A 12521-nucleotide genomic window follows, 5' to 3' on the forward strand; every position below is an offset into this window, starting at 1 on the left:
ACTCCATTGACCATATCAGTGCCAAAGAAAAGTCGGATCTCTGTTTGCTCACAGAAAATTGGAAATGTGTTAAGTCCTTTTTCTTTTAAGACCGTTTTCCAAGCGGGCTTTAGTGGGGACATTTAAGTCTCTTCCGGAGCATGCTAAAATATGAACACTTACCACAAACTACTGTACATCGATCTGGACACACCTAAAACTGGAGAAGGCTGAAGCTATGCGTGTACCCGAGCTAGTGGACGGATTAATGGGTAGGCCCTACGAGCTCCCACCTTCTTTACAGTTTGGCCAGAAATTTGTGTCAACCTGTCTTGAATGCGAGTGGATTATCAAGAAACCTCGCATCGGTGCAACGAATTTGCTGACAAATTCTGGTGGGCAAAGATTAGTCGACGACTGTCGCCTCTTGACATGCAAAATACATTTGACCCTCAATCTTCACGGGCGACATTTTAAGAAAATCCACATCATTGAAATCGTCCACAAAACCCGTCTATGAATTCAGGATTGGTTCGAAAGCTTAAATTTTTAAACCAAAAAACTGCTTAAAACTGGTTGAAGAGAAAAGCTAGTTGTAAATAGCTAATTGCCATTTTGAGAAACAAAAGAGGCAATCGATATTGGAACTGTCAACAGTGTGGGCTCAGTTACAAAGCCCCTTTTCAGAACTTGTTTGAAGCCTGTTAAGGTGTTTCAAGGTGTAAAAGATAGACGTTAAGGCTCAATGAACCCAAATTCACGATAGGCCTCCACGAAATGCATTTTTACAGGAAATCTTGGAAGTGCATCCTTGTAATTCGATGAATCTCGTACTGAGATTTGTTTTACAATTTAAAATGGTATTTGGTGACTTCAAGCCAGCTAACCAATTACCAACCAACCAAGCCAGCTTGCCAGCCAGCAAGCAAAAAACTGCAGAGTTTTTGATATTTGGCTGTAGTAAATTAACCTTTGTGATTCATTGTTTGACAACAAGCCTAGAATTCCTTTTTTTCCAGCCATGTTTGCACAGAGGGAAACTTGGGTTCACAATGAAATCAAGATAGCATCGCCAATTTTAATGTTAAAATGTAACCTGTACTTAACTGACATTCTCAAAATGGATGTCAAGTTGTTTTCAAACACCAAGCACACGAGTTTAAAAGATTAAAACAGAACAAAATTTACAGTATTTGTGCCACTCCAATCAGCGGTTTATTAAGAGGCTGCAAAACCAATATTCCTTGTATCAGATTACAATATCATACAGGACCATCGTGCTGGTACAGAAATAATGACAAATGAAAAAATGGAACGTTTTTAGCTCTAAATGAGCATCAACCCAATACTTGTTCAAATAGAAATTGCGACCACCTGTTGATCAAACTGTCCAGAGAAGCATTTGGAACTTCACATCTATAGTAATTAACCAATAAGAAAAATCACCTTTCATGGTCGGGGCGAACAAAAATGTAGGTTAAAGTATGACGTACTTAAACTGAGTTGTTGGCAAAACCCACTTCGAAGCAACAAACAAACAAACAACAAAACACTGTGCCGTGGTGGGTATAAAAAATAAAACAATATAATTTTTGTAATGTTTAACAGTAATGACCGATCACAAAGCATTTCCCTAGTTGAACAGATAACCTGAAGCTTCCCCTAAGATTCATTTCATGAGTCATCTGAATAGAAAAAATACATGAACATCCAAGGTCAATGGTAAATGTATTACCTTAATAGAAACTCATGATTGCTCCCTCTACCGAGCTCCTGGTTAATTATATCCTCTGGCCAATAATAAATAATTTTATAACAATAGCCAATCTGCTGATAGTACCAAAGATATCAATTCGCAATGCTAGAAAAACCCTAAATAACTGCCTCTCATATTGAAGCCTCTACACCCAATTTACATAATCCTTTTATTTCTGTTTTTTTTTTAATATTGAAACTTTTTTTACTATAAATTACTGGACTTAATTTCAGATCAATTTATAAATCCACCTGCTAATGAAACACTGTGATGACTGTAGAACCATTCAGTTTTTAGACCATAGAAATACTAAATTTTATTTCATGTTGTCTGGATGGTTACTGCAGACTAATAAACGGCAGAAAACTACTGCGTACTTCAAAATAGATCCTGCATTTGCATGTACTTTGTGAACTAGAAATGATAGATTTTGTTGGTTTAGGTAACGTTTGAAATGTTTGAGGTTTCTTGTCAGACAATGAATGCCTTGCCTTTGTTCCATGAGCCTCTGTTCTGGAAAGAAAGTTATTACTTTTCTGTTTCTAAAAGCGAGTAAAGCCAGACATGGATTTAGAATGGTGTCTTGACATTTAAAAACAAACAACCCAACAAACAAACAGACCTGAACTGCTATTATCTTCCCCAGAATTAGTTTGTCACACACAAGCAAAGAGACAACAATCTTTGAATTATGAACTGACTGTTTATTTAACCCTGAGGGATTCAAGGTAGCTCCTAAGGCAGTAGCGTCAGAAATGTACACGGCAATAATGACAGGCCACCAACTCAGATGACATTAGGGGATCCAGGAAATAAAATTTTTCTTAGAATCAGTTTTGTGTATCTCTGTACTCTTCTTCCGTGTATGACGACTGTTTGACGTCTTTTTTGAGTTATGTGAACTGAACGGTGCACCTTTTCAAACATTGAAAAATTGACCAAGCATTTCTGGACAGGTGAGGGCGCTTTTGCTTTGATGTAAATCCAGGAAGACATGGTTCAGGTTGCATGTTTTCATGTTCAAATTGTGAACCCGAATTTGCTATTTGGGAACATGCACATAAAATGCGACCCGCTCAGCAACAGGGTGTATTAAGTCACACAATGCAAAAGCACCTAATGGGCCCATTCCATGTGCTGAGGGTGAAATATTTGGAAATATTTTGAAGCCAACTGCTTGACCAGAAAGCTTCCAATGCTAAGGACCAAGAGAATGCCTAATTTCAGTTTAATGTCTGTGTTTGTTATGTTTAAAGGGCATGATCTCAAAAAGCATGTGTGATAAAATGAAATTATATGAATATGCAAATAGCAAATAACTTCAAAATATAAAATGCCAGTGGGATGAATAATATATCAAATAAAAGCTTCAGATGTGAGCAATTTGATTATATATATCCCAAATCCAAAAAAAGTGACATAATACACCTTTTGCAGAGCCGGTCACAAATTCACGATGTCTGTCCTTGGGACAGCTTCACATTAACTTCACATAGTGGAATGGGCATTAGCGATCTTTTAATTCAATATCGCTCTTGGAGTTGTCCACAGAGTAACAGTGACGAAGATTTTGCATAAAATATTCTTACCAGACACTTCTGACTCACTAACATGTAAAGCACACAAAAAAATGTCATCTGCAAGACTTTGTTAGCTAAACATTTTCTTCAGTGTAACCTATTGACTACTTTCAAAAACTAAACAGCAGCACTTACAAGTAGTTAAACAAAACATCAACTTTCATGCTAGCATGAAAGCTCAAGGAAACTGAAGGCGCACTGTTTGATCATTTTTGTCAGAACTGCGTCAACTGTAAATAAATTTGTACAATACAGCAAAAGAATGGTGTTATTCTTACCAGCTACGGTTTCAACTTATCTCTGGAAACTATTCACACATGTATGTACAGAACAAGTCAGACATCTGCAATGATTTTACAAGGCAGATGATCTTGGTTGCTTTGCTTCCGCCTCTCAGACATGAAAAAAAATGGTACTCCTTTTTATGCAGCCCTAACATCTTCACCACAATATGTAACACCGCCAAAATAAAACAATAACCTGAAAATCATAGAGGTAAATCAAAACTGTCATACCACACACCAAATCCCCTGGATGAAATTTCTACATGTCACAACTTCCATAACCAGGAATGTCTAAAAAAAACAAAACGGAGCGAGTACACTCATACCTTGTGAGATTCAGTGCTTTTTCTAGTTACATTTTCTCACACTGGACAGCCACTTCATAGGACGGTGGGACATCTTTGTCAAACTTGGGCTCTGAGAACTGCAGACTGTATGTTGCCTCGTCGATGGGAGAACGGAAGCTGAGCAGTAAACGCTGAGAGGTGGAAGGACATTTCATTAGAAATTTCCAACAGAAGCAATAGTGCATTTCACAAATGATCTAACCATACTTTTTGGGCCGAGAAATTTCACAAACTGCAACTATTTTGAAAAGTGCTTCACTGTGAGTCCGGCAAGATTTGAAAGCTGGAAACAGAAAAACGCGGCCAGTTTCTAGCAAGGTTATCTGTCTAAGAACATTTCTCAAATCTAAGCACAGTCTTCTCCAGCTACAGATAGCTACAAGCCATTTAGATCTTTTGACTGATATTCTGATCAAATGAAATATGTAGTGCGCAGTTTCCCAATCTGGGGATAATCTCCTGATTGGGAGATTCTACCTCTCAATCAGGGTACATACCTCTTTGAGGTTCCCCTTGGTCGTCAGCAGGGTGTGGACAGCCCCGAGCGGGATACAGGAGAATGATGTAAATGCGACCAACCAGCCAATAGCAATGGCCCAATCGGGGAACTCTTGACCACCATACTTGACGGGCTCATAGTCAATGAACTGGAAAACCATGATGACCTGATGAGAAGTAACCGGAAGGCAGAAACATAATTTCACTCTTGAAGGAACAGTTGAGGAGCAGATTCATGGGAGACTTGATGACAGACTTTTGATGTTCCATCAACTAAACTCCCGGGACCAATTGAAGTCACAATTACTATGCTTGGCTTAAGGTGACAGAGGATATAAATGATAACTGTCAATGTATTACCCTCATTATGTCTGTTTTTGATGAGAGGATAAACTAGAGAGCTCAGAACATTTGCTCCAATGCACAGGAAGATTGAATTTATGACACTACTCATTCTGTAATATCTGGACACGGATCAACATGTTTTTATTGCTACGTTGAGACACAGAATTTCCATAAAAGATTTGCTCAGTGTACTCAACAAATAGCCCCAACCACGAGATTACAACAATTATTCTTTTGGGAGGTAAATGTACACAAGAGTTTTCATAATGAATCCAGTTTATCATAACACACATACATACTATCTATCTAAAACATCAACATCCAATCATTTCATCTTAGTCTGTGACTATTAGCATGCTAAGATGATTTGAATTTCAAGTCAACAGAACTACATTCTCTACTCAATTGTTAAACTCAACATGTCTTTTTGCTGTGGTATGTCACTGGTTATACTGTCTAAAATATCACTGGCTTGAAAACTATTTTGTACGGAATGTGCAAAGACGGGTGAACAAGTCTTGGTTTTTCAATTTCAAACTCCAACAATAGAGGGCAGCACAGCCATTCTGTAGTGGCTTGAGTCCTTCTATAGCACACACTGAACCCAAAATTAGAACATTCTCTCACCTTGTGTTACATCTCAGTACGATTTATGAATTCACATTATGTTGAGGTCAAGGCATAAAATATGCCCTTGGTGGAAAGCCTGGTACATGGCTTGAAACTTTAATTCACAACAAGTTTGAAGACAACATCAGTTTAACAATAAAAGCACTTTAACCCTCAAATTCTGCAAACAAGTCAGCACTGACGTTTTTGCCTTTCAGGTAATAAAACGAAAAGCTGACATACTTTTGCATATGTATTACCAATCTTAAATCTCAAATAATAAAACCCTGAAGCTCAGGCTATCACAGGAGAGCTTTCACTTCAGTGAAACACACCAGATCCACTAATGAGTGGATTCCACTTCCATCATGCTTGAGTACTTGTGGGGCTTACCAGGATGAGAGCAGGCGAGAGAAAGACCCAACAGATAACAAAGATGATGTTCGGGGACGATCCAGTCATCTCCTTTATGTTGCGAGCCAATCTCTTGGCACCTGAATCCCAATATTTAAAAAGAAACAGCCATTACAGTGCTCTGTGATGAAAAGTGGCAACTGGCTGTCAGTAACAATAGCTTACACTTACAGTTGGCAGAAAGTGGCATTAACTTGACTTCTTTTGGATAGAGGGAACCAGACTTATATGATGGAGTTGCAAATTTTGTTAATGTTGATGTGACTGAGTCAATTTTAGAAGCAAGATCATCCGTATTTACTATCTGTAAACTGATAAGACCATTTATCTGTTCCCTTTGCTCTTCTGTAACCTTACAAACTTGTGACAGAAAAATACTGAAGCATTAAAAAGGGTTGTACAGAGTCCACTCAAATTCTCCCCCACATGAATTCTTACCATAAAACCAGGCGACAGAAGTGACCTCAAAGATGGCGATGAAAAAGAGAGACACGATGGCATTGTACCAGTCCAGGATCTGGAAGACATACATGCCGCCCTGTGGGAACAATGGCAAGAACATACGGATCAGCACTTCCATACAGGCTGCCCTGTGGGAACAATGGCAAGAACATACGGATCAGCACTTCCATACAGGCTGCCCTGTGGGAACAATGGCAAGAACATACGGATCAGCACTTCCATACAGGCTGCCCTGTGGGAACAATGGCAAGAACATACGGATCAGCACTTCCATACATGCCGCCCTGTGGGAACAATGGCAAGAACATACGGATCAGCACTTCCATACAGGCTGCCCTGTGGGAACAATGGCAAGAACATACGGATCAGCACTTCCATACAGGCTGCCCTGTGGGAACAATGGCAAGAACATACGGATCAGCACTTCCATACATGCCGCCCTGTGGGAACAATGGCAAGAACATACGGATCAGCACTTCCATACAGGCTGCCCTGTGGGAACAATGGCAAGAACATACGGATCAGCACTTCCATACATGCCGCCCTGTGGGAACAATGGCAAGAACATACGGATCAGCACTTCCATACAGGCTGCCCTGTGGGAACAATGGCAAGAACATACGGATCAGCACTTCCATACAGGCTGCCCTGTGGGAACAATGGCAAGAACATACGGATCAGCACTTCCATACAGGCCGCCCTGTGGGAACAATGGCAAGAACATACGGATCAGCACTTCCATACAGGCCGCCCTGTGGGAACAATGGCAAGAACATACGGATCAGCACTTCCATACAGGCTGCCCTGTGGGAACAATGGCAAGAACATACGGATCAGCACTTCCATACAGGCCGCCCGGTGGGAACAATGGCAAGAACATACGGATCAGCACTTCCATACAGGCCGCCCTGTGGGAACAATGGCAAGAACATACGGATCAGCACTTCCATACAGGCTGCTCCTGTGGGAACAATGGCAAGAACATACGGATCAGCACTTCCATACATGCCGCCCTGTGGGAACAATGGCAAGAACATACGGATCAGCACTTCCATACAGGCTGCCCTGTGGGAACAATGGAAAGAACATACGGATCAGCACTTCCATACATGCCGCCCTGTGGGAACAATGGCAAGAACATACGGATCAGCACTTCCATACATGCCGCCCTGTGGGAACAATGGCAAGAACATACGGATCAGCACTTCCATACATGCCGCCCTGTGGGAACAATGGCAAGAACATACGGATCAGCACTTCCATACATGCTGCTCCTGTGGGAACAATGGCAAGAACAAACAGATCAGCACTTCAACACAGGCTGCTCAGCCGTCCACATGCAGGAAACACTGGGGCTGCATTTCCTTACATTTAATGCAGAATAACCGCAGTTTAACCTGTGTGTCTGTAGCAGAGGAAAGGCTAGAAAGATGCAGGAAGGCTGGCTGACAATAACTATGACACAAAATGACACAGCAAGATGACCATGACAAAAATGACACAGAGCAAGAGTGTTTGTTTTGAAACATTTGTTCGTCCTCTCCTTTTTCGGCCAGTTATTAAAACATTTTTTTAAAAACCGAGTGGAAAAGACAGACTTTGTACTCCTTGGTTGTGAAATGAATAGGGTTGAGAGTGGTGACTCGTTTACCTGTGTGACGTGAGGGATTCCAAGCAGGAAGGAGACGATGCAGATGTACAGCACCAGAACCTCACGCCGATTGAAGTAAAAGCGGCGCAGTTTAGGCAGGCCGTCCATGAAAGTAGCGATGACGACCTTCACCATGGCAAACTACAGAGTCAAGATGAGATAAACGATACAGGACTTCCCATACCAAACCAAATTCAATTCAGCAATTTCCAGTGGAAATGTTATGCTGAAAGTGATAGAGAAAGTGATTTAGGTACCCGAGTGATTTTTCAAGGACAAGGCGCTGACATAACATGTTCTGGCCAATCAGCTGTCTCGTTGGGTATGACATCACAGAGCGACTGGCACAGTTGAGCAATCTCGCGCTGTGTCTTGGATTCTTCCATTGAGCGCTTTTGTTGTGGAGAGTCGATAACTGACATACTGTACCGAATGGTTTCTACCAAGCATCGCATTTTATCAACACTCTTCTTTCCGGTCAATGCGGTTTCACCCCCACACAATCCTGGAAAAAATGTTGGAAGCCAACCTGACTGTCGATGCCAAGACAGAACAGCATGATGAAGAAGAGAACGGACCAGAGCTGGGAGATGGGCATGGTGCTGAAGATGGCAGGATACACCACAAACACCAGGCCAGGACCTGTGTAACCAGACAGAAATGGGCAATAACCACTGTCAATGTCTGCTGGGGAGGCGGGGAGAAGGGCGGCGAGGAATGTAAATTTATGTGCAGGCAGAAACATTCAACAGCTGGTCTGTGTCATTGCTTCCTATACTGTCGCCACCAATCTGAGTGTGTGTGCTGTTTGCACATTAACCCCAACTGTCATCGACCCCTCACAATCAAGAAGGTTTCCAAAGCTTTTGCAGAGTTGAGGAAGGTAGTGTTCAACAACTTGTGTGGTACTTTCCACAGGGCTAGACGTCTTTATGGAAAGTTGAAGTACAAAGAATGTGTCACCGGTTTCTTGCGCGGGAGAGCTTTTCAAGGGGAATGGGGATGTGGGAAACTTCAAAGTGGAATAGACCTTGCTCATCAGTGATCTTTGACACTCACTGGTCATCAAAGACACACCCGGCATCTGAATAACAAGGGGTCACAGCCGAGGGACGGTTTGTGGGTACACCATGTGGAATCATCCTTTCCTTTCCAGAGCATTCTGGTTGGCGTGTCAAGTTCACACTCACCGGTTCTACTCAGAACCACCCCTTATAAGGAAAGATTGATTCCTCACGGTGTACCCGTAAACTTTCTCTCAGTCTAGCCTCCAAGGGGTCACGTTTGCAGTGCACTTGGTGAGAGCGTACATGTACCGGTATGTATATGCTGCATAAAAGAAAATAATGTAAGCTATATGTGTTGAAAAAGTCTTGCTGGAAATGTAAATGTGCATTCTAGCACTTTACCTGTCTGTTTTTTTCCGAATTTTTTTCACATTCTTTTAATAAAATGGTACTTAATTCACCGACACTGCAGGATTTTTTTTATAACAAATAGTCCCCTCTAAATCACAAACTTGAAAGAACTGTAAAAGAAGTGAACTGGTGCCACACTGTGGAGCAATTAAGCATGCAACTATGTTTGTTTAGCTAAAATATTTACTAAAGGAAAAAGTTACATGCACCAGCTAAACTGTTGCATAATGAGTCTCATGAGTTGATTTATCAAGCAATTTTTTTTTCTGCCTCTAAAGCATCTTCAAGAATTAGGGCAAAAATGCCTTTGACCAACCCCTTTTCTACACTGTATCGTAACTGGCTTTCACTGGTCTTTCACCAGGCTCTATACAAGGCCAATTCTAGCATCTAGCCAACCTATCAATGAAAAAAGCACAATGCGTCCTGTGTGTTGAATACCTTGCTGGATGACTGTATCCACATCTTGGTTTTGAATGTGGGAGATGAATCCAATGCCAGAGAAGATGGTGACAGCTGCAAAAAGGCTGGTCAAGCTGTTGGTGATGGTGATGCAGAAGGTGTCCCTGAAGACAAAGAAAAAAGAAAATATAGAACTTTACACGATTCTAGTTAGTTCATTGTAGGTCTCCTGGGAAACACAGTGTACCTCTGCCCAAATAAGGCATGTAGAGGGATAGAGATTGTTAGTCCGGCCGGTAGACGGCAAATGACAATAGAAACCAATGCTGCAATGGAATGATCCAAGATGGGTGCTTTGATTAGTGTTTTAAATTTCAGGGTGCCATACAGGGGCAAAACCACATTTGATAGAAAACAGACAGCTACGAATCTCCCTTGATGGGCGGAAACACCCCCTCATTGGTTGGAAAGAACCATGTTTGTCACGAGTGGTAGCCAATTCATCGTCATTTGTGAACCAGCACAGCGCAGTTCCATTCAAAGGAATCTCCATTGCTGGGAAAAACGTGCCCTCTCTCGGTCCAGCGTGGGGCTCTTATCATGGGGTGCATGTATCACATGGTCTCCCCAAGATTGGCTACCATTACAGAGGACATTACGTGGTCAGTAATTGTATGTCCTAGGTTGGTAACAAGACAGTGAGGCTTATTTTGATGTTCCTAGTGATGTGAGGCCAGGGGGTGTTGTACTACCTTCACCACGTGGGATCCCCCTCTCCCAATTAATCATCCCAACCATTCTTGCAAAATTAAACGTGAGCTACATGTCCTTGCCATTTTTCTTCTTCACCAGATCTTTGGACTGCAACAAACAACTGCACACGAGTTACAAAAAATGGCCTACTACTCGCTTCACGTCTTTGTCTGCTACCTACATGTTGACTTAGATAAAAATGTTTCAATTGTTTGTTTCATCTTTTTCTGATCAGTGCACTTTACACATGTGCAAAGTTAAGAGTCGGGAATTAATCACGGCCTTGTTCGATAACAATCAAACAAACAAAAAAAATCATTTTATATTTGACTTTCAAGTCAGAACCAAACCATCTGCAGGTCAACTGTACATTTCGCACCATTTCCCTTCAAAAAACCATCTTGACCCACTCGTCAGTGGTCAGGGGTAGAGCAACAAAGCACTCATGAATGGACAGTAGGCAGTACAACGCACAAGTAGAGCGTCTCTTATTTGTTGGATTTCAAAGCTTTCACCACGGCATGCTGAACTGCAAGGTGATTGCAGGTTACTAATAAATCTGCATATCCATACACCTGCAAGGATATAGGTCAACTGAAACCTTTTGCTATCATAGAAGTCTTGTACGGTCATGTGTCCCTTCTGACCTAGCATGATCCATGTGCTGCAATGGGGGGCATGATCTTGGCTGGTATGACGAAAGTACTTTTCCTGTGGGACCAGGGCTACCACAGCCCTATGTGTATATTGTAACACAAAAGTGTGGCTAGATTCTGCCAAGCAATGTACATGTGCATGTATGTAAGTTACCTGGCAACATCCTGAAGCATCTCATACTATTTCTGACCCATTCCATTGTGACTTTTTCTTACTAAATGAATCTGTGCAGCATTTTTCCTCTTTTTCTGATCAGGAGACTACACATATCTCACAAAGCTGTTGAGGGCGGTATACTGCCAAGGACAAGAGCTACGTCTGCCTATCTTTCCTGGCTGTGTGATCCAGCTGGTGAAACCAGTTTATCAGCTGGCCAACATGTTACGCTATGTGTAAAAAAAATGGGACTGGTTTCAGTTTCAAACTGTGTTTTACACATGAGGTTACACGACCATGGCCCACAGAGTGCACAGGAGCGCCAACTTTTAACAACGACAACACATGCATGGTGCATGTACATAAATACACAAGTATGTGAGTGGGTCACAATGTCTATTGAAAAGTGGAGTGCACTTATACATGTACATTATACTCTCAGTTCTCATTTGGATTGCTTGGTACGTCCATAAAACTAAGCTGAAATCCCACAAAATGGGGGGGGGGTAAGTATACTGTACAATTAATGGGGTGTGTGAGAAAATGTTTGACGCTAGTCATTCCTACTGAGATGTTTTACTAATTGTTTGGAATCTGACAGAATGATTCTCCTCGATGTTTGAGCAAGATGCCAAAAAAATAAAATGACATATTAGAAATAAATCAATGAAAACAAATAATTAAGAATTTGAAAAACGATGCATCTAAAGTTTCCCAGGGTTATAAATGGAGACTTGAGGGTATGAGTGCACCTTCCAGTAGGATTTATACCCAGACAGCTCAGCAGATAAACCAAGGTGACCTTGACAGACAACCGAAAAAGTGGACTTGCTACAAAGGCTTAATGTACCATCCAATATAATCCACTCAACATGTCAGAAAGACCTTGGAAATAACAGCTTTCCTGTAAATGAGAGATTTCTTTGCTAGACTTTCCCTTCCTCAGACAGGGAACACATGTTTCAGTTGATGTTCCTGATTGCTTTATGAACTTCAAAGCCATTACAAGAGTTGACCATACAACTGAAAGCCTTCTGGACAACCGTCCAGGCGGAATAGTGACCTACTAATGGGATCACTTAATGTGACGTAATCTTTATGCCTACCAGGAGTCACACTAATGCACTAAACGGAAGTTGTCAAGCAATGTTGAAATGCTGGTTAGTTAGTGTGCATCCGACAAAGATGTTTGCAACTTGAGGTCATTAGT

General features: G+C 41.5%; 1 protein-coding gene across 2 annotated transcripts in view; it reads right to left on the bottom strand.

The window, feature by feature from the left end:
- Positions 1–1162: 1162 nt before the first annotated feature.
- LOC110985314 (sodium- and chloride-dependent GABA transporter ine-like) overlaps positions 1163–12521 on the bottom strand; it is a 43975-nt gene continuing 32616 nt past the window's right edge. For both annotated transcript variants that reach the window (XM_087140873.1, XM_087140874.1), the window contains 7 exons: positions 9785–9909; positions 8455–8567; positions 7926–8066; positions 6251–6350; positions 5792–5892; positions 4444–4611; positions 1163–4077 (listed from right to left, as the gene is read on the bottom strand). In XM_087140873.1, the coding sequence (XP_086996999.1) occupies positions 3952–4077; positions 4444–4611; positions 5792–5892; positions 6251–6350; positions 7926–8066; positions 8455–8567; positions 9785–9909 (874 nt within the window). In that variant the 3' untranslated portion in view covers positions 1163–3951. The remainder of the gene's footprint in view (positions 4078–4443; positions 4612–5791; positions 5893–6250; positions 6351–7925; positions 8067–8454; positions 8568–9784; positions 9910–12521) is intronic.

The sequence above is a fragment of the Acanthaster planci genome, linkage group LG09 (genome assembly GCF_054643075.1).
Source record: "Acanthaster planci isolate LZ-2023a linkage group LG09, COTS_SCS, whole genome shotgun sequence".
NCBI classification, from domain to species: domain Eukaryota; kingdom Metazoa; phylum Echinodermata; class Asteroidea; order Valvatida; family Acanthasteridae; genus Acanthaster; species Acanthaster planci.